Source organism: Dipodomys merriami, unplaced genomic scaffold, assembly GCF_024711535.1.
Source record: "Dipodomys merriami isolate MVZ:Mamm:240054 unplaced genomic scaffold, mDipMer1.0.p SCAF_68, whole genome shotgun sequence".
Taxonomy (NCBI): Eukaryota; Metazoa; Chordata; class Mammalia; order Rodentia; family Heteromyidae; genus Dipodomys; species Dipodomys merriami.
Window position 1 is genome coordinate 5467193 of NW_027206268.1, and position 18595 is coordinate 5485787.

At 41.9% G+C, this 18595-nt stretch overlaps 1 protein-coding gene across 4 annotated transcripts in view; it reads right to left on the reverse strand.

The window, feature by feature from the left end:
- Positions 1-2809: 2809 nt before the first annotated feature.
- Positions 2810-18595, reverse strand: part of Xrn1 (5'-3' exoribonuclease 1) — a 62310-nt gene continuing 46524 nt past the window's right edge. Inside the window, exons 31-43 of one of the 4 annotated variants that reach the window (XM_070005557.1) lie at positions 16913-17120; positions 16494-16589; positions 14893-15001; positions 13220-13281; positions 10131-10211; positions 9834-9956; positions 8772-8931; positions 7434-7609; positions 5361-5474; positions 5165-5267; positions 4528-4566; positions 4046-4206; positions 2810-3126 (exon numbers count right to left, since the gene is read on the reverse strand). In XM_070005557.1, coding sequence (XP_069861658.1) covers positions 2830-3126; positions 4046-4206; positions 4528-4566; positions 5165-5267; positions 5361-5474; positions 7434-7609; positions 8772-8931; positions 9834-9956; positions 10131-10211; positions 13220-13281; positions 14893-15001; positions 16494-16589; positions 16913-17120 — 1729 coding nt within the window. In that variant the 3' untranslated portion in view covers positions 2810-2829. Of the gene's footprint in view, positions 3127-4045; positions 4210-4527; positions 4567-5164; positions 5268-5360; positions 5475-7433; positions 7610-8771; positions 8932-9833; positions 9957-10130; positions 10212-13219; positions 13282-14892; positions 15002-16493; positions 16590-16912; positions 17121-18595 lie in introns of all 4 variants that reach the window. The other 3 variants (XM_070005556.1, XM_070005559.1, XM_070005558.1) reach the window with 3 other exon arrangements.

An 18595-nucleotide genomic window follows, 5' to 3' on the forward strand; every position in this document is an offset into this window, starting at 1 on the left:
CAGTTAAGGAAAATATCAAATTGAAACTATAGCTCACTAGAGGTTAACTGTTTGTCATGAAATTGGATCTCAGATGTTTAAGACTTTAGTGTACATGATTAGTTTAAAGTAATTCACACATTTGGTCAAAAACTGAGATGATGGTCAGGTAATGCAGAATATTGTAAAACGGAACATGGCCAGAGAAACAATCTTCAAATTTCGCTCACTTAATTTGCTAGAAGAGAAAGGGAACACAAAAAAACAAAACTTGTTGAGCAAGAGTATTTACAGGCCGGGCGCTGGTGGCTCTCGCCTGTAATCCTAGCTACTCAGGAGGCTGAGATCTGAGGATCGCGGTTCAAAGCCAGCCCGGGCAGGAGAGACTGTGAGACTCCTATCTCCAATAAACCACCAGAAAACCGGAAGTGGCGCTGTAGCTCAAGTGGTAGAGCGCTCGCCTTGAGCTGAAGAGCTGAAGGACAACGCCCAGGCCCAGAGTTCAAGCCCCACGACCGACAAAAAAAAAAAAAAAAAAAAAAAAAGAGTATTTACAGATGTTTCATGTGAGGAGACTCAAGTTCTCAAGGAAACATGAAGTAATTGTTCTGGCTGGGCCTGTGGTCCATCATTTCCACAGAAAGTTTTCAGACTCAATAGCTGAATGGGTACGTCATCTGAAACTGGGTGATGGTTATCAGTTTGCCCTGGATACACGGGGAGAACTGTTCCCAAGTCTAAGTGTTGTTCAGAGACACCCTAGACCCCACCCACAGGCATGGCTATAATGAGTATCTGGTTTCCTCAAGACTAGCCTGTGGTAAAAGCTGCAGTGGCCTCCCACAGCCTCTACAGAGGCTGGCCACAGGCTTCACTGAATAGATAATACCTGACTGCCAAGCATTCAGCCAGTATGGTGTGTGCTGCCGTTTTAACCCCCTCACCCCCAATTCTGACCTGTAGAATGATAGGAAAAGCATTCTTTTTTGGCTCTCCACACAGAATTCTGTGCTCCCATCCTGAAGTAGCCTCCAGGGTCCCCTGGCACTGTGCTCACTGCAGCTCCTCCTGGAGTTGTTGGGGGATGGCATGTGCTCTGCCTTGCGCTCTAGAGCCCAAGTGGCAGTCCTGCCTGCCGGAGTGTGCACGTCTAAGTGAGGTGGATGGGGACAGGGTGCTGTGACTGCCACAATCCCACTTCTTCCTTGCATCCTATAATACATGTTTCCTTTCAACGAGAGACTTAAGTGAGACAACAGAGAGTGTGGGGGGGGAGAGAGAGAGAGAGAGAGAGAGAGAGACACTGACCTTTCCTTGAGCCTCATTACTTAGTATCTCATTAAGGAAATGTCAAAAACTGACAAAAGTTTAAACCTAGACAATTAATAGAACATGTAATCACAGACACTCACATGATCATAGTAAACAAAGATACAGACCATTTATCTCTTATACTAAAGGCACAACTATTATTCAGATATCCTGCTAACATTTAGAGAAATTCAGAAATCAACAGTTAGAGAGGAAATTCATTTAGCTCAATACCAGCATTTTATAAAACATGACTTTAAGACTCATAGCAGTGTTCAATGAGCTCAATGGAATCATATAGAGTAATAAGTAGCTCCACATATAGACTGCAGCTCCTACTTTAAAAAAAGTATGGTAATTTTCTTCCTGAAAAATATAAGCATATCACAAAAGCATACACACGCGCGCGCACACACACACACACACACATACAAACGTAAGCCCTGGTACCATAAGAAAAATTTTAAATTGTAACTCACTTCAATATTTTGAACAACACATCCACATGCAAAGATAAAACAGCATTCCTGACTCGTCTAGCCTGAAGATAAAATACAGACTAGATCAAGACAGACGGGTATATTACTAAGTCATGACTATGGCTGGACTATAGCACAGCCTGGAATTCAAAGCAGAACACTGATACCAAGGAGGAGCTCTCATTTATGGCTAAGTAAGCAGATAAAAAGCCATACAAGAGATTAACAAAATTTATTTTAATTGGCATGATGAACATTTTATACTTTATCCAACTGAAGATTAATTTGTCATTACTGTACCCTGTAGATTTTTTGAAACCTGATTTTAATAAAGGTTACTAATGCTGGTTTTTGAATAATCCAAAAAATGGTACTGACTCAAGTCTAGATTGCTCTTTCTAGTTCTAAGCAGCTAGATGACTACTCTGACTGGTACTCTAAAGTTGCTTTGGTAGGAGATGTAGAGTAAAGCAAAGGTAGCAGCACCACCATCAGAGTGAGCCAGTCCAAAACCAGTGTGAGCCGGTCCCAGCAGGTCTGAGAGACGCTCAGCCAGTGAGAGTACAGCACAAGAGCGAGGCTCATTCTCCTCAGAATTCTGTTCCATTATTAAAAAGAAAAGTAAAATGCATTTTCAGTAGACTTGAGGCCTAGTTTTCATGCTCCATCTCATTTTCCCTCAACGACAATGTAAAAACAGTTTTTTATTATTGCTAATAGGATGTCTGAGTCATAGTTCAAGAACGATGCTGCTGAGGCGGACAATGGGTAATGGTACATTTTCAGATTGAGTCCACTGATACGTAAGGTTTAACTTAGTCTCTCTCTCTCTCTCTTTTACAGCTTTATTGAGGTATAAACGACGTACAACAAATTGCACATTCTTAAAGTGCACAATTTGATCTATAGTCTTTAAAATAGCATGAAAAGTGCCTGGCAACTGAAAAATAAAAACTATTCCATTTAAACATATCATTTTAAAAGAGTACATTTATGAAACAGATATGGATTTATCAAAAGGTGGATGGAAAGGAATTAACTTGATTCCAAGGTACCAAATTTATTCAGAAGGTTTAGAAATGCCAAAATTGACAGCCAGTTTCCGTGACTTCCTTCGTGCGGAAGAGCTTGACTTTTGGTGAGCCATGCTGGGGCCTTGGGCGGCAGTTTCCACTTGAGAAGACACAGGCTGTGCAGCCTCAGAGGGCTTCAGAGAGGCAGGTGACCTTTCCTGCAGAGTCGCTTTGGTGACCTCAGAGGAGGCTGGCTTGCTAGGTGGAAGGGAGGCGGCTTGAGAAGAGCTCTGGGCCTCCTTATTCTCAAGGTTCTTTTTGTTTGCTACTCTTTTTTTAGTGACCTTTAAGAAATAAAATCATTGTTAATTAGCTAGCTAGGTTAAAGAAAGCTAATGAGAAAAATGCCACAAACCACGCTGGACTATCTGCTGGCCATAGCTGATATGAAACTTCCACTTCCAGTCTACACTGAAGACTTCAACTTTCACAGAAACCTGGCAACACAGTATTTAAGATTCTTTACAAATGAAATAGTAAAATGTTTTTTTTTTTTTTGTTGTTGTTGTGATTGTGGGGCCTGGGCGCTGCCCCTCAGCTCTTCAGCTCAAGGCTAGTGCTCTACCACTTGAGCCACAGCGCCACTTCCAGCCTTTTCTGCTTATGTGGTGCTTAGGAATCGAACCCAGGGCCTCATGCATGCAAGGTAAGCACTCTGCCACTGAGCCACCTTTCCAGCCCTAGTAAAATGCTTGCTTGCTTGCCTGCTTTCTGTCTTTCCTTCCTTCCTTTCTTTTGTCTTTCTTTCTTATTGTTTGTTAGTCGTAGGGCTTGAACTCTGGGCTTGGGCGCTGTCCCTCAGCTCTTCAGGTCAAGACAAGGGCGCTACTGCTTGAGCCACAGCACCACTTCCGGTTTTCTAGTGGTTTACTGGAGATAAAAGTCTCATGGACTTTCCTGCCCGGGCTGGCTTTGGACTGTGATCCTCAGGTCTCAGCCTCCTGAGTAGCTAGGATGACAGGCGTGTGCCACCTGCGCCCGGCAGTAAAATGTTTTATAATTTTGACTTTCAGATGCTTTCTGTCCGTATAGTGTATTATTACTGGCTATAATTACTATTATTAGTGCACAAACAGCAGAGGCCAGACCAGATATGTCACCATGACATTCCACATTTTTAACTGCCATTGAAAGAGAAAACTGAGACTCATTTTAAAAAGTTTACAATGAAGAGTTTTGCTCAAGTTCCTCTCCAAATCTCACCTGCAGAGGTATGAACTGGTTGTGTATGCCGCCTGGTACTCCTCCAGCCCCGGGCACCGTCCCGGAGTGTGATGTGGGGTGGAAGGGCCTCCCAGGAACTGGCACTGGCGGTCTCCATGGCACTGAGCCAAGAAGATGAGAGGATGAGGGCATCATGTTACCTGCTAAGAGCCACACAATATTTCTTTCTTAGTAAAATCAAAGCCCAGAAATCAGACCTCTTCCTGCTAGCCTTTCTTGGCTTTTCCCACTTTAGCAAAAAGTCCGCTCTTGTAATCACTCAGTAGCACCCCTTCTTGGGCCTCTGAACTAGCCACAGAAATGCATTTATCATTATCCTCGCCTAAACAGAGCAAGATTATCAAATACTGATAGGAGACTGAAATATTTGCAATTACATTGAACAGAAATGAAAGGGTCTTAAAACTATTCCTTGGGAGGGAAAAGCCTGGGCACATAGAGAGAAATCTTAGGGATCTCACCTGCCCCAAATGCTAAGTTGCTTCCATAGTGATCCCAGCCTACAAAAGAACCAAAGAAGCTCAAGTCCTGAGATCTGATCATGCTCACACGACATGTAGAATCTTTGTTTTTGTCTATTCTAGTATTTGCAAGTTTAAGACATTTTTTTTCAGTTATTAACCATTATTTTGTTTTTGATGGTACTGGGGTTTGAACTCAGGGCCTCACACGTGCTAGCAGGCACTCTACTACCCGAAAGCTGAGCCCTTCAGGTTGCCCTTTGGCTGCTACCTTGTCTTCTTTTGGGACAGCTGATCACTCCTTTTTTGTGTGTGGATACAGGGGGCTTGAACTCAAGACCTGTAGCTCATACTGAGCTATAGTCCCCCCCTCCCTCTGCCCCCCCCCGCCTCCCCCCGCCCCCCAGGTCTACTCAGCAGTATGATCTTTGCGACTACACAGAGGCTGCAGAGGGTGAAGGGTGTGTCTGTGTGGCTGTGCTGGCCCTCGCTTCAGGCTCACCACCATTTCTTCTTCTATTACTAGCTGTTTGAATATGTAATTTTTATTTTTGAAAAACTGCATCTTAAAAGAACTCAACAAAAATAACACATGAAAATTTTATGACAAAAAAGGTGTAAAAGTAAAATATCTTACCAGTAGGTTGGGGAAAAACTGGAGGCATGGTTCCTGGTGGAACAGCAGGAGGATAATTTGGAAATATTGGTGGAGGAAAAGGAAAATTCACTCCTAGGGAGCCCTATGGAAGTATTTAATAGTTATAAGATAATACAAGAAAAAGTTCCCTTAAAGACTAGTCAAAATGAATAGAGAAGTCATGGAGAGGTCATACCAGCTGTTGTAAGGCAAAGAGTGCAGCTTTCTCCTTGGCTTCATTTTCAGAGTGGCACTGTGGCCCAAGGACCAGTAAGCCGTTAGATAATTTTACTTGGCAAACTGTCATTGTCTGAGAACAGAGAACATAGATCATCTATTATCTGTTTAGCAACTCAACTTCCTCTCCCAAAGCGTGGTATACAACAATGGGATAATTTCATCTGAATCCAAACAAAAGACTATTTGGGTTTTTGAGGTTAAAAAAAAAAATCATCTCTTTCTCTTTCTCCTTCATCCTTACCTACCTGTAATTATAGAGTTGTGAAGTTGTGATGTGGCTTACAGTCTTGAAATGTTTTCTATCCTACCCTTTACAGAAATGATTTATTGGCTATTTAAAATGCTCTTCCCTTTCTCAACTCTGTATTTGATTTTGTTTTTGTTTTTTTTTCCTTGAGTTTGAACCTAAAACCCTGCATTTCCTAGGCAGACCCTCTAGCACTTGAGTCATGCCACCAAGCCCTAGAAGAAAAAGACTTCAAAACATAGTATGATATCGTTTTTCTCAATAAAAAGAATACATTTATTTACTTTTAATTTATTTTGGTGCCAGTCCTGGGGGTTGAACTCAGAGACAGGGGACTGTCTCTGAGCTTTTGTGCTCAAGGCTAATGCGCTACCACTTTGTGCCATAGCACCTTTTCTAGCTTTTTAGTAGTTAATTGGAGAAGATTGTCTCATGGACCTTCCTGACTGGGCTGGACTGGAACTATGACCCTCACATCTCAGCCTCCTGAGCAGCAAGGATTTCAAGTTTGAGCTACCAGCGTCCAGCTTATTTTCTTTTTTTTTTTTTTTTTTTTTTTTTTTTTTTTGTCGGTCGTGGTGCTTGAACTCTGGGCCTGGGCGCTGTCCCTCAGCTCTTCAGCTCAAGGCGAGCGCTCTACCACTTGCGCTACAGCGCCACTTCCGGTTTTCTGGTGGTTTATTGGAGATAGGAGTCTCACGGTCTCTCCTGCCCGGGCTGGCTTTGAACCGCGATCCTCAGATCTCAGCCTCCTGAGTAGCTAGGATTACAGGCGTGAGCCACCAGCGCCCGGCTCAGCTTATTTTCTTGAAACCTTGGCATTGAACTCCAGAGTATTATGTATATTAGGTTAAAATATTTATTCTACTATTGAGAATACCTGCAGCCCTAGAAAACTTAATTTTTAGTAAGCTCTCCCAAACTTCTTTTCTGACAGCCTCTTTGAACTCTAGTTACATATAAATGAAATAGCCAGAGTGAGAAGCATAAATCTATGCTTTTCATTAAATTTTTTTTTTGGGGTCCGGTTGTGGGGCCTGATCTCTGGGCCTGGGCGCTGTCCCTCAGCTCTTCAGCTCAAAGCTTGCGCTCTACCACTTGAGCCACAGTGCCACTTCTGGCTTTTTTCTTTTTGCTTATGTGGTGCTGAGGAATCAAACCCAGGGCCTCAGGCATTCAAAACAAGCGCTCTACCACTGAGCCACCTTCCCAGCCCAACTTTTCATTAAATTTAAAAAGTCCTATCGGGGCTGGGAAGTTGGCTCAGTGGTAGAGTGCTTGACTTGCATGCATGAGGCCCTGGGTAGCACCACATAAACAGAAAAAAGTCAGAAGTGGTGCTGTCGCTCACATGGTAGGGTGCTAGCCTTGGGCTGAAGAGCTGAGGGACAGTGCCCAGGCCCAGAGTTCAGCCCCCATGACAAACCAAAAACAACAAAAAAAGTCTTATTGTATGTTTTCTAGGTAAAGACTTTCAGTTAATTTAAGCTCAGTTAAATAACTTTTTTTTTTTTTTTTTGTCGGTCATGGCGCTTGAACTCTGGGCTTGGACGCTGTCCCTCAGCTCTTCAGCTCAAGGCGAGCGCTCTACCACTTGAGCCACAGCACCACTTCTGGTTTTCTAGTGGTTTATTGGAGATAGGAGTCTCATGGTCTTTCCTGCCTGGGCTGTCTATGAACCTCGATCCTCAGATCTCAGCCTCCTGAGTAGCTAGGATTAGAGGCGTGAGCCACTGGCGCCCGGCAAGAGCTTATATAAATGGAACAGTTAGGATACTTTACCTGGGGTGTTCTCAGAAAGGAGAAATCTGGTTGTGGCATTCCCACAAGGGAACAAATTCGAGAAAGTTCAGTTACTGGTGTGGACACAGGAGGGATCTGGCCAGACCAACATATACTGTCCACAGATGGAACACTTTGGTACTCACTAGTGCTGTGAGGCTTGTTTGTGTAGGATGCTACCAGAAAAAAGAAAAGGATATGGATATATATGTGTTAATGAAATGATACCTCAAATTAGTTAATCATTGTAGGGCTTTATAATACAGCTAGCAGGAAGTTGATAAAAAGCTTGAAAAATTAGGCTCCTAAAGCAAATAGCAGTACTTAGTATTAAATGATGTATTAAACTTTCAAATGTGGTTTTAGAAAATTATGGCTGATTAACAAATTAGTATATTAAAGATTTGAAATAAGTCCAGGCGCTTGCTACTCAGGAGGCTGAGATTCTGAGGTGTTCCGTTCAGAGCCATCCTCCAGCAAAAAGCAGGGATCATGTGTGACTCATATAGAGTGCCTGCTGAGTAAGCAAGCCACAGGAATCCAAAGCCCTTAGTTAAAACCCCAGAACCATCACACACAAAAAAAGTTTGCTAAAATTAAGCTTTTAGTGTTGTTTCTATAGATTAGAGTTCTGAATATTCATACTTTATGAGCGACAAAATCACTAGTAAAACCAAAGCATACCTCAGTGAAGAATTAATCCAAAGTTCTGTTAAGTAGCTTACTCAAAGTGACTCAGTTCTGCAACATGGGCTAAATTCTAAGTCAGCATCTATGTTTTTTAGATTTTCTTTGCTATACTGAAATTAAGTACAACTTACAGGATTATGTTTATTCCACTATCATTTTAAATAATTATTTTGTTCTATATTATGAGCATGTCTGTTACTATGAGAAGTAACGGGTTTCTAATTGGATTTTTTTTGTTTTGGTGCCAGTACTGGGGCTTAAGCTCTAGTCCAGGACATTCCTCTTTAGCTTTTTCTTTGAAAAAGTGGCACTCATCCACTTGAGCCAAACCTACAGTCTTTTTTTCTTAGTTATTTTAAGGTATTTTTTGCCTGACTGGCCTGGCATGCAATCCTCCTGTGCATGCTTTGCGGCATAGCTGCGGTGACAGGCATTCTGCTTCCATGCCTGGCTTTGGTTGAGATGGAGGTCTCACTAACTCTATGTTTGGATTGTCTTCAACCATTATCATCCATCCCCATCTCGGTCTCTTGAGTAGTTTGAATGTGAGCCACTATGACCAGCTAAACCTATGAGTTTGAGAAGCATGATAAAAAGGACAAAATGAACCTAGATTTTTGAAATGGTATTATTAATAATAGTACTTACCCAATTTCTTATTTTGTTTAGCCTGAGAAGATAGTCCATATTCATCTTTTCTATTAGAGGAAATAGCAACTTCGTGACCAAACTGTTTTGGCTCATTTTTACGGTCCACACTGTCTGAGCCATCAATTTTCAAAATTTCTTTGAGCATCCGTGTTCCCTTCTGTTTTGGAAATGGTCCACATGGGAAAGAAAAGTTACCTTACGATTTACACAGCTTACTGATCTTTTTTTTTTTTTTTTTGGGTTGTTCGTGGGGCCTGAACTCTGGGCCTGGATGCTGTCCCTGAGCTCTTCAGCGCAAGGCTAGCGCTCTACCACTTGAGCCACAGCGCCACTTCTGGCTTTTTCTGCTTATGTGGTGCTGAGGAATCGAACCCAGGGTCTCAAGCATGCGAGGCAAGCACTCTACCACTAAGCTACCCTCCCAGCTCTGATCTTCTTCTTTTTTTTAAGGTGTTGAGATGGAACCCAGGACCATGCATGTGGTAGGCAAACATTCTACCACTGTGCTTTTTTATTTGAAAGAGCTCCACTGTTAAAATTCAGATTTAACAACATTCATATAGAGAAAGGCAAATCAAGATCAAATTAAATACCGAGATCAGATTTTTTTTTTTTGCCAGTCCTGGGGCTTGAACTCAGGGCCTCGACATTGTCCCTGAGCTTCTTTTGCACAAGGCTAGTGCTCTACCACTTGAGTCACAGCGCCTCTTCCAGCCTTTTTTGCTTATGTGGTACTGAGGATCCATCCCAGGGCTTCATGCATGCGAGGCAAGCACTTTGCCAATAAGCTACATTCCCAGCCCCCCCAGATTTTTTTAAAAAAAAAAGATCCACATTTCCAGATATAGAAAGAATACCTTTGTGTTTAACTTTTGGCCTGGTCACCTAGTAACAATACTTGAAAAGCAGGGGGTTATGGTGTAACAAGAGAAAAGATGGCTAAACTTCCTGTAGTCTGGCCTTCCTCACAGAATGGTGGCTGGCATGGTACCCGCCAGCATCTCTGAACAGCTGCACAGGGTGTGCATGTATGAGCAACAGCACCTATAGCATACGCACCATAGCGAAGGACTGTGGTGATAAGTGCTCTTCGTTCGGAGGCTCTCCATGATGAGATGACTGCACATCATTTTCTTTAGAGATACTCAAAGATGCTAAAAAGGTCTCCATTCCAGAGCTCGGCTAAAATAACAAATATTCACATATGAAGAGGAAAACAGGATACAAAAAAAAAGCTAAGAGTTTTATGCTAAAAAATCATCACCCAATGACCTTCTCAGTTATTAAAGCTTGGGAAGAGAAACTGAATGAAGATCTTTTACCTTATCAATAGTATTTCAGTTATCAGCCACCAACCTTTTGGGTTTCTGTGACTCCTGGACTTTCATTTCTCTTCAATAGCTTGATATTATTACATTTAGCAGGGCCTCCAAAAGTCTATAAAAAAGTAAGAATGAACTTTCCATGCAAATACATTTACAGTTACTACTTAACAATACTTTACATTAACTGCTGCACAATTTTCTTATGCACTGTTTCTCTTCTACATCGTCAGAAAAAGGGAGACTTAAAAAATAAATGAGAGCCGGGCGCTGGTGGCTCACGCCTGTAATCCTAGCTACTCAGGAGGCTGAGATCTGAGGATCGCGGTTCAAAGCCAGCCCGAGCAGGAGAAACCGTGAGACTCCTATCTCCAATAAACCACCAGAAAACCGGAAGTGGCGCTGTAGCTCAAGTGGTAGAGCGCTCGCCTTGAGCTTGAAGAGCTGAGGGACAGCGCCCAGGCCCAGAGTTCAAGCCCCACGACCGAAAAAAAAAAAAATAAATGAGATTAAATCTCAATTTATTAAATGTAAATGAGTGGGCATTTCTTTCAATTATGAACATAGGCACTAAACCACTGTCACATGGACTGGATGTCTGTGTACCCCCTGAGATTCCTGTGTTAGAACTCTAGCCACAGTGGGATGGAATTAGAAGACACAACCTTTAAAAGGTAATTAGATTTAGATAATCAGTAGAATGGAGCCCTCATAATGGTATTAGTGCTTTAAAAGAAGGGAGAGAGACTTAATGCCTGGGCCTCATACCTGTAATCCTAGCTACTCAGTAGTCTGGGACCTAAAGGAAAAGTCTGAGAGATTTTTATTTCCAATTAATGAAAAAATACCAGACTAGAAGTATGGCTCAAGTGGTAGAGTGATTACTGAAAACGCTCAAGGGGTAAGGTGGAATGGCAGGGTGGTTTTTATTTGCATTTCCTGTATGGCCAGGGATGATCAACATTTCCTCGTGTGTTTCTTTGCCATTTTTACCTCTTCTTCTGAGAAGTCTCTCTTTAGCTCCCTTGCCCATTTAGTGATTCTTTTGTTAGATTTGGGAGGGGTTAGTTTCTTGAGTTCCTTGTATATAATGTATATTAGGCCCTTGTCCGATATATTGCTGGTAAATACTTTGTCCCATTACTTGGGTGTCTTTCTAGTTTCTCTCTCTCGTTCTTTTTTTTTAGGTCCAGTCATGGGGCCTGAACTCTGGGCCTGGGCGCTGTCCCTCAGCTCTTCAGCTCAAGAGCCACAGCGCAACTTCCGGCTTTTTTTTTTTGCTTATGTGGTGCTGAGGAATCGAACTCAGGGCCTCATGCATGCAAGGCAAGTGCTCTACCACTGAGCCACCTTCCCAGCCCTCGTAGCTATGTCTTTAGCTGTGTAGAAACTTTTAATTTTAAGGTAGACCCATTTGTCAAGTCTCTCTCCAATCTGTTGTGCCCCTGGGACTCTGTTCAGGAAGTTCCTGCCTGTGCCTGTAAGTTCAATATCTTTCCCACTCTGTCCTGCAGTAGTTTCAGAGTTTCAGGTGTGATGTTAAGGTCTTTAATCCATTTTGAGTTGATGTTAGGGCATGGTGACAGGCTGGATGCATCCACTTTTAGTTTTCTGCATATGGCTGCCGAGTTTTCCCAGCACCAGTAGCTGAAGAGGCTATGTTTTTTTTCCACTGTATGTCTCTGGCTCCTTTGTCGATTATCAGATGACTCTAAGTATGTGGTTTTATTTCTGGATCTTCTATTCTATTGGTCTTGGGTCTATTTTTGTGCTGATGCCAAGCTATCATTGTTATTATGACTCTATAGTAGAGCTTGAAATCTGGTATTATAATACCTCCTGCATTGCTTCTTTTGCCTAGAATTACTTTGGCTATTCTAGGTCTTGTTCCATATAAACTTCTGGATTGTTTTCTCTATTTTATTTTATTTATTTTTGGGTCCAGTCGTGGGGCCTGAACCCTGGGCCTGGGCGCTGTCCCTCAGCTCTTCAGCTCAAGGCTAGCGCTCTACCACTTGAGCCACAGAGCCACTTCTGGCTTTTTTCTTTTTGCTTATGTGGTGCTGAGGAATTGAACCCAGGGCCTCATGCATGCAAGGCAAGCGCTCTGCCACTGAGCTACCTTCCCAGATCCGTTTTCTCTATTTTAGTAAAGAACATCATTGGAATTTTGATGGGAATTACGTTCAATTTGCATACCATTTTTGGCAGTATAGCCATTTTCACAATATTGATTCTACCTAACCTGAACATGGAACGTCTTTCCATTTCCTGGTGTCCTCTTTGATTTCTTTCTTTAGATTTTTATAGTTTTCACTATATAAGTCCTTTACATCTTTAGTTAGGTTATTCCTAGATATTTTAATCTTTCAGGGGTTATGGCAAAAGGGGTTGTTTTCCTGATTTCCTTTTCTGCTTGTACACTGTTGGTGTACAGAAAGGAAATCGATTCTAGTTCCACAGAATTTATACCTTAAGATACTAACATATACATATAAATTCATATGCCTAAATATTACATATGTATGTGTACTATATATGTATTGAGAGAAACTAATCTTTTACGGTTTTTTTGTTTGGTTTATTTTTTGGCAATACTGGGGTTTGAACTCAGGGCTCTACTTTTGTCTCCATTTCAAAGATGAAGAAACAGGCTGTGAGAGGTAAAGAATTGCTCAGGGTTATCTACCTAGTAAATAGCCAAATCAAGATTTCAGATGCCTCTGGTTTCAGATCCTGTGTTGCAGCTGTGTAACTTGCCCTCTGAATGGCTCAGCCTGTACTTCACTGGCCTTCCTACCCCACACCTTGCCAACTGTTGAAAAATTGGCAAAATTCAGTCTGATCTCACTGAGTGCACCAACTGCATAAAAAAAGTAGCTTCTGGGGCTGGAAAGGTGGCTCAGTGGTAGAGTGCTTGCCTTGCATGCATTAGGCCATGGGTTCAATTCCTCAGCACCACATGAGCAGAAAAAGTCAGAAGTGGAACTATGGCTCAAGTGGTAGAGCGCTAGCCTTGAGCTGAAGAGCTCAGGGACAGCACCCAGGCCCAGAGTTCAGGTCCCATGACCAACAACAACAACAAAAAAGTAGCTACTAAAATTTGCTTTTAAGAAAGCTTACCTGTTTACTGGACATTTTTTGTGACTGACATTCAGCTTTAGGACTCTTACACTCTTCTTTAACTAGAGATAAGAAAAATTGACGTTGTGGTAAATGAATAACTTCTTACCGCAACAACAATTAAATAGACAAAAAACTTAGCATAGCAAAGTACTGTGTTAAAAAAACTCAGCTCTAAGATTGGTACTAGAGACTATGCCTAACTAGCTACTCAGGAGGCTGGGATCTGAGGATTGCAGTGTGAAGCCAGCCAGGGCAGGAAAGTCCCTGAGGCACTTGTCTGTAACTGCCAAAAAGAAGTGGTAGTGGAGCTGTGGCTCAAGCACAAAAGCTCAGGGACAGCACCCAGCTTCTGAGTTCAAGCTCCAGGTCTAGCACAAAAACCAAACCAAAACAAAATCTTTAGCTCTAGCCCCACATTCTACTCCCCAGCATCATGTAGCAACCATTTGTGGAGAGAACCAGTAACCGCACAACACCTCTTTCAAAGCAGTAGTCAAAGAATTGCAACTTGATCTTTGTGTTAGTTCCTAGTATACCCATGGGCATAGTGTCTGAATTTGGTTGGTTTTAACCAGTGTTGGAAAAGCATTTCTCCATGAGGCTGTATTTGAAAATATTGAAAGGCAGTTAACTTGGCTACTATGTAAGGGGTGGAGATATTTGGGTAAAAAGTAACTAAAAAGATTAGAAAGCTGGAGAATGAGATATCCAGAGGAGCATGGAAAAGATCTATTAAGGATCTAGAAACAATGAGCCTGCCCAAGGCTGTGGAAATAGTTCCACTGGGTGGGGTGCCAGCGGCTCACCACTGTCATCCTAGCTACTCAAGAGGCTGAGATTTGAGGACTGTGGTTCAAAGCCAACCCAGGCAGGAAAGTCTGTGAGACTCTTATCTCCAGTAAACAACCAGAAAACCCCTAAGTGGTGCTGTGGCTCAAGTGGTAGAGCGCTTACTTGCCTTGAGCTGAAGAGCTGAGGGACAGTGCCCAGGCCCAGAGCTCAGCCCCAAGACCAACAAAAAATAAATAAAAAAGGAATACCTACTGATACATGCAGTAACTTGAGACCAGATACCATGATACATGCTTAATATCATCATGATACATGATTAAAGACATCATATCCATTGAAAGAAGCACTAACACAACATTACACATTTTCTGATTCTATTTACAAAATTTCCAGAATAGGTAACTCCATGACAGAGGTAAACTAGTGGTTTCTGGAATCTTGCTAATGGGGATGGTACTTCTTTTTGGGTGATAAAAATCATTCCTAATTTAGAGTGCTGATTATGCAATTTTATGAAAATACAAAAAAAAAAAAGACCCACCAAAACCAATAAACTGTATATTTGAAAAGGATGAATGGGGCTAGGAATATGGCTTAGTGGTAAAGTGCTTGCGTAGCATGCATGAAGCCCTGGGTTTGATTCCTCAGTACCATATAAACAGAAAAAGCCGGAAGTGGTGCTGTGGCTCAAGTGTTAAGTGTGTTAGCCTTGAGCAAATGAAGCTCAGGGACAGTGCCCAGGCCTGAGTTCAAGCCACAAGACTGGCAAAAAAAAAAAAAAAAAAAGATGTGTTTATGATAGTGAATAGTATTTCAATAAGACTGTTTATTTTTGTAACGAAAGAAATAGCATACAAATGTACTAACTTAAAACTTACGTTTGCGGTGAGGGTCATGTTTTCTCTGCTGATATTTGACACTGTTGTCATTAAAGCTAGATTTATGCTGTGGAGTTACTTGACTTATTTCTTGAGGTAGGACTGTACCCTAAGGTTAAAAGTTTTACAAATTAGTTGAGCATAATCTTCTCATTATAATTACTTTTTATTCTCAACTTTTAATCAAATTATTATTATGATTTTTTGGGGGGGGTCTGGTCGTGGGGCCTGAACTCTGGGCCTGGGTGCTGTCCCTCAGCTCTTCAGCTCAAGGCTAGCGCTCTACCACTTGAGCCACAGCGCCACTTCCGGCTTTTTTCTTTTCGCTTATGTGGTGCTGAGGAATCAAACCCAGGGCCTCGGGCATGCAAGGCAAGCACTCTACCACTGAGCCACCTTCCCAGCCCTCAAGTTATTATTTTTGAAAAAATTATGTAGGCCTGGCGCTGGTGGATCACGCCCGTCATCCTAGCTACTCAGGAGGCTGAGGTCTGAGGATTGTGGTTCAAAGCCAGCCTAGGCCAGAAAGTCTGTGAGACTCTTATCTCCAATAAACCACCAGAAAACCAGAAGTGGTGCTGTGGCTCAAGTGGTAGATCTCGGGCCTTGAACTAAAGAGCTGAGGGACAGCACCCAGGCCCAGAGTTCAAGCTCCACAACTGATGGAGGGAAAAATTATGAAGGATCATTAGAAAAAAAACTTCAGAGAAAAAAATAAACAGAATTAAAAAAAACTACCCCAAATCCACCAACATAAATAATAACCAATCATGTAATGACGATCACACAAGTATTATTTGTTTGTTTTATGGTGCCAGTTCCAGTGCTTGAACTCAGGGCCTGGGCACTGTACCTGGGCTTCTTTTGCTCAAAGCTAGTGCTCTACTACTTGGAGCCACAGCGCCACTTCTGGCCTTTTTGATAGTTTAGTGAAGAGCTTCAGAGACTTTCCTATCTGAGTTGGCTTTGAACTGCGATCCTCAGATCTTAGCCTGAGTATCTAAGATTACAGGTGTAAGGTACTGATGCCTGGCCTAGGTTCTCTTTTGCTGAGTCTGTACTCTTAGAGAAGTTCTTTCTTCTTGGTTTGCTTTTGCAGTGATGGGAAGTCTAGGGAAGCACTGTCACAAGCCACGGCCCAGCCCTCTGTGCACTTCCTAATAGCTAGAGTTGTATGTAAATTTGCTCATTCATATTTAAGAAAACCAAGTGCTAATACATGATATATTCCAGTGGAAAAAGATTAAGTTAATGAGCATCCCTAAGACATGTGTTTAACTTAAAATATAATTAAAGTGACTGTAGAAATCTAAAGCTAATTTAAAAGAAAAATATATTTTCATTCATTGGCCCAAAGTTTTATATACGTCTGAAAAGAATTGCGAAAAACTCATGATCAAAATTGGTGTTTTCTATTTTTATGAGATTTCAGGGGATAAATACTCATTGAAGAAATAGAGAAACTGGGTGCTGGGATCTCATGCCTGTAATCTAAGCTACTTAGCTGGGTGAGATCTGAGGATCATGGTTTGAAGCCAGCCTGGGTAACAAAGTTCATGAAACTAAAAAATGTCTTTAATTGTCTATCAAAAAGTACTAACCTTCTCTTGAAGAGCTGGCTGGAAGTGCTGAATTTTTCCTGATCCTTGTAAGGACTGCCAAATGTTAGAAAATTCATCATCATCTTTAGCAGGTACCTAATAGAGCACAAATAATTTCTTAATGGAACATGACAAAATAGTTACATTAAAAATAAGAAAAAAAAAAAAAAGGGCTGGGAATGTGGCTTAGTGGTAGAGTGCTTGCCTAGCATGCATGAAGCCCTGGGTTCGATTCCTTAGCATCACATAAACAGAAAAAGGTGGAAGTGGTGCTGTGGCTCAAGTGGTAGAGCGCTAGCCTTGAGCTAAAGAAGCTCAAGGACAGTGGCCAGGAAGCCAAATTAGGTTTCCACTTAGAAAGTCCTCACTGATTTATGATTTGTAAAGACAGTAAGGAGAAGTAAGACTGAGAGACTTACTTGAGTAGGAACAAAAAGTGATTGAGGAGAATGGTTGAGGCCTCCCAAATGCCCCGATGAAACTGATGAATTTGAGCTGCACGGAGTCACAGCTGGCTGTGGTTTCACGATAGCAGTCAACTTCTGGTTTCCAGTTTCAGAGCGATTCCCATGAGAAAGGTTCACCAAGGCACTTGTTGGCAGCCGGTAACCTCTACCAGGTGAGCACCTAAAAATTAGAGTCAGAAGGAAATAATACTAAATGTGCTGGAAGGTAAGTAATTCTGGGATGGAACACTATCATCAGAACTAATAAATACTTGAGCCTCAATCTCAAAAAACCCCCAACCAACCACCACCACCAACACATATGGAAGTTGAAGGGTAAAAGTTACTGCTAATCAAACATTCTGAATAATAAATAAATAAATAATATATAATATATATTTTAAATAAATAAATAAATAAACAAATAAAAGCAGGGAAGGTCTGGATTCTTTGGTTGCATTTGAAGGGCACAGGCAGGAGGACTTTGGGTAATGTATTCCAGGCACAGAACAGTCATAGCACCCTGAGGACCATGTGGTATAATGACTGAAAGCAGTGATTTCAAGCAAGGAGGCTAAAATAAATGTATGTATGTATGTCTGTATGTATGTCATGGGGCTTGAACTTGGAGCCTGGGTGCTATTTTTGAGCTATTTTACTTCAAGGCTGGAGCACTCTACCACTTCAAGCCACAGTATCACTTCTGGTTTTCTGGTGGTTAATTAGAGATAGAAGTCTCATGGACTTTCCTGCCCAGGCTGGCTTTGAACTGTGGTCTTCAGATCTCATCCTCCTGGGTTGCTAGGATTATAGACATGAGCCACCAGAGCCTGGCTATTTCTTGCTTTTGTTTTTGCCAGTCCTGGGGCTTGAACCCAGGGCCTGGGCACTGTACCTGAGCTTTTCTTGGTCAAGGCTAGCACTCTACCACTTGAGCCACATTGCTACTTCCACCTTTCTCTGCTTATGTGGTACTAAGGAATCAAACCCATGGCTTCATGCATGCTGGACAAGCACTCTACCACTAAGCCACATCCCCAGCCCCTAAAAGAATGATTTTTACTTGTAATTGCCTAGCAACAAAAAGAGAGGAGAAAAAGAAACCGAGTAAGTTTACTTCAGGTATCCAGATAACTTTTAGAAGGGAGGAAGGAAACAGGAAAAGATTTTATTTTGTCTTCACAAAAAATTAGGGAAAGCTGGACGCTGGTGACTCATGCCTGTCATCCTAGCTACTCAGGAGGGTGAGATCTGAGGATTGCAGTTCAAAGCCAGACTGGGCAGGAAAGTCTGTGAGATTCTCCTTAATCTGCGATAAACAATGGTTGCTCCCCCACGGTATAACCCCTGTTTTCACTGTATTTGATGTTAGTATAATTTGTGGAGGGGAAGGGAAAAAACAAATTGATTAAATAGGGATACAGGTGGACCCATTGTAACAATGAGATGCACAAGATGTTATGTTGAAAAATGAACTTTACAACTTTGGCACAAGGAGGGGGAGGAAGGATGGGGGTAGGTATGGGGGTAGGGATGGGAAGGGGAAACATAGGAGGAGGAAACAATGCTTGGTAAGAAATGTACTCATTGCCTTGCCCATGTAATTGTAACCCCTCTATACAGTATTTTCCAATTAAAAAAAAAAAAAAGAATGGT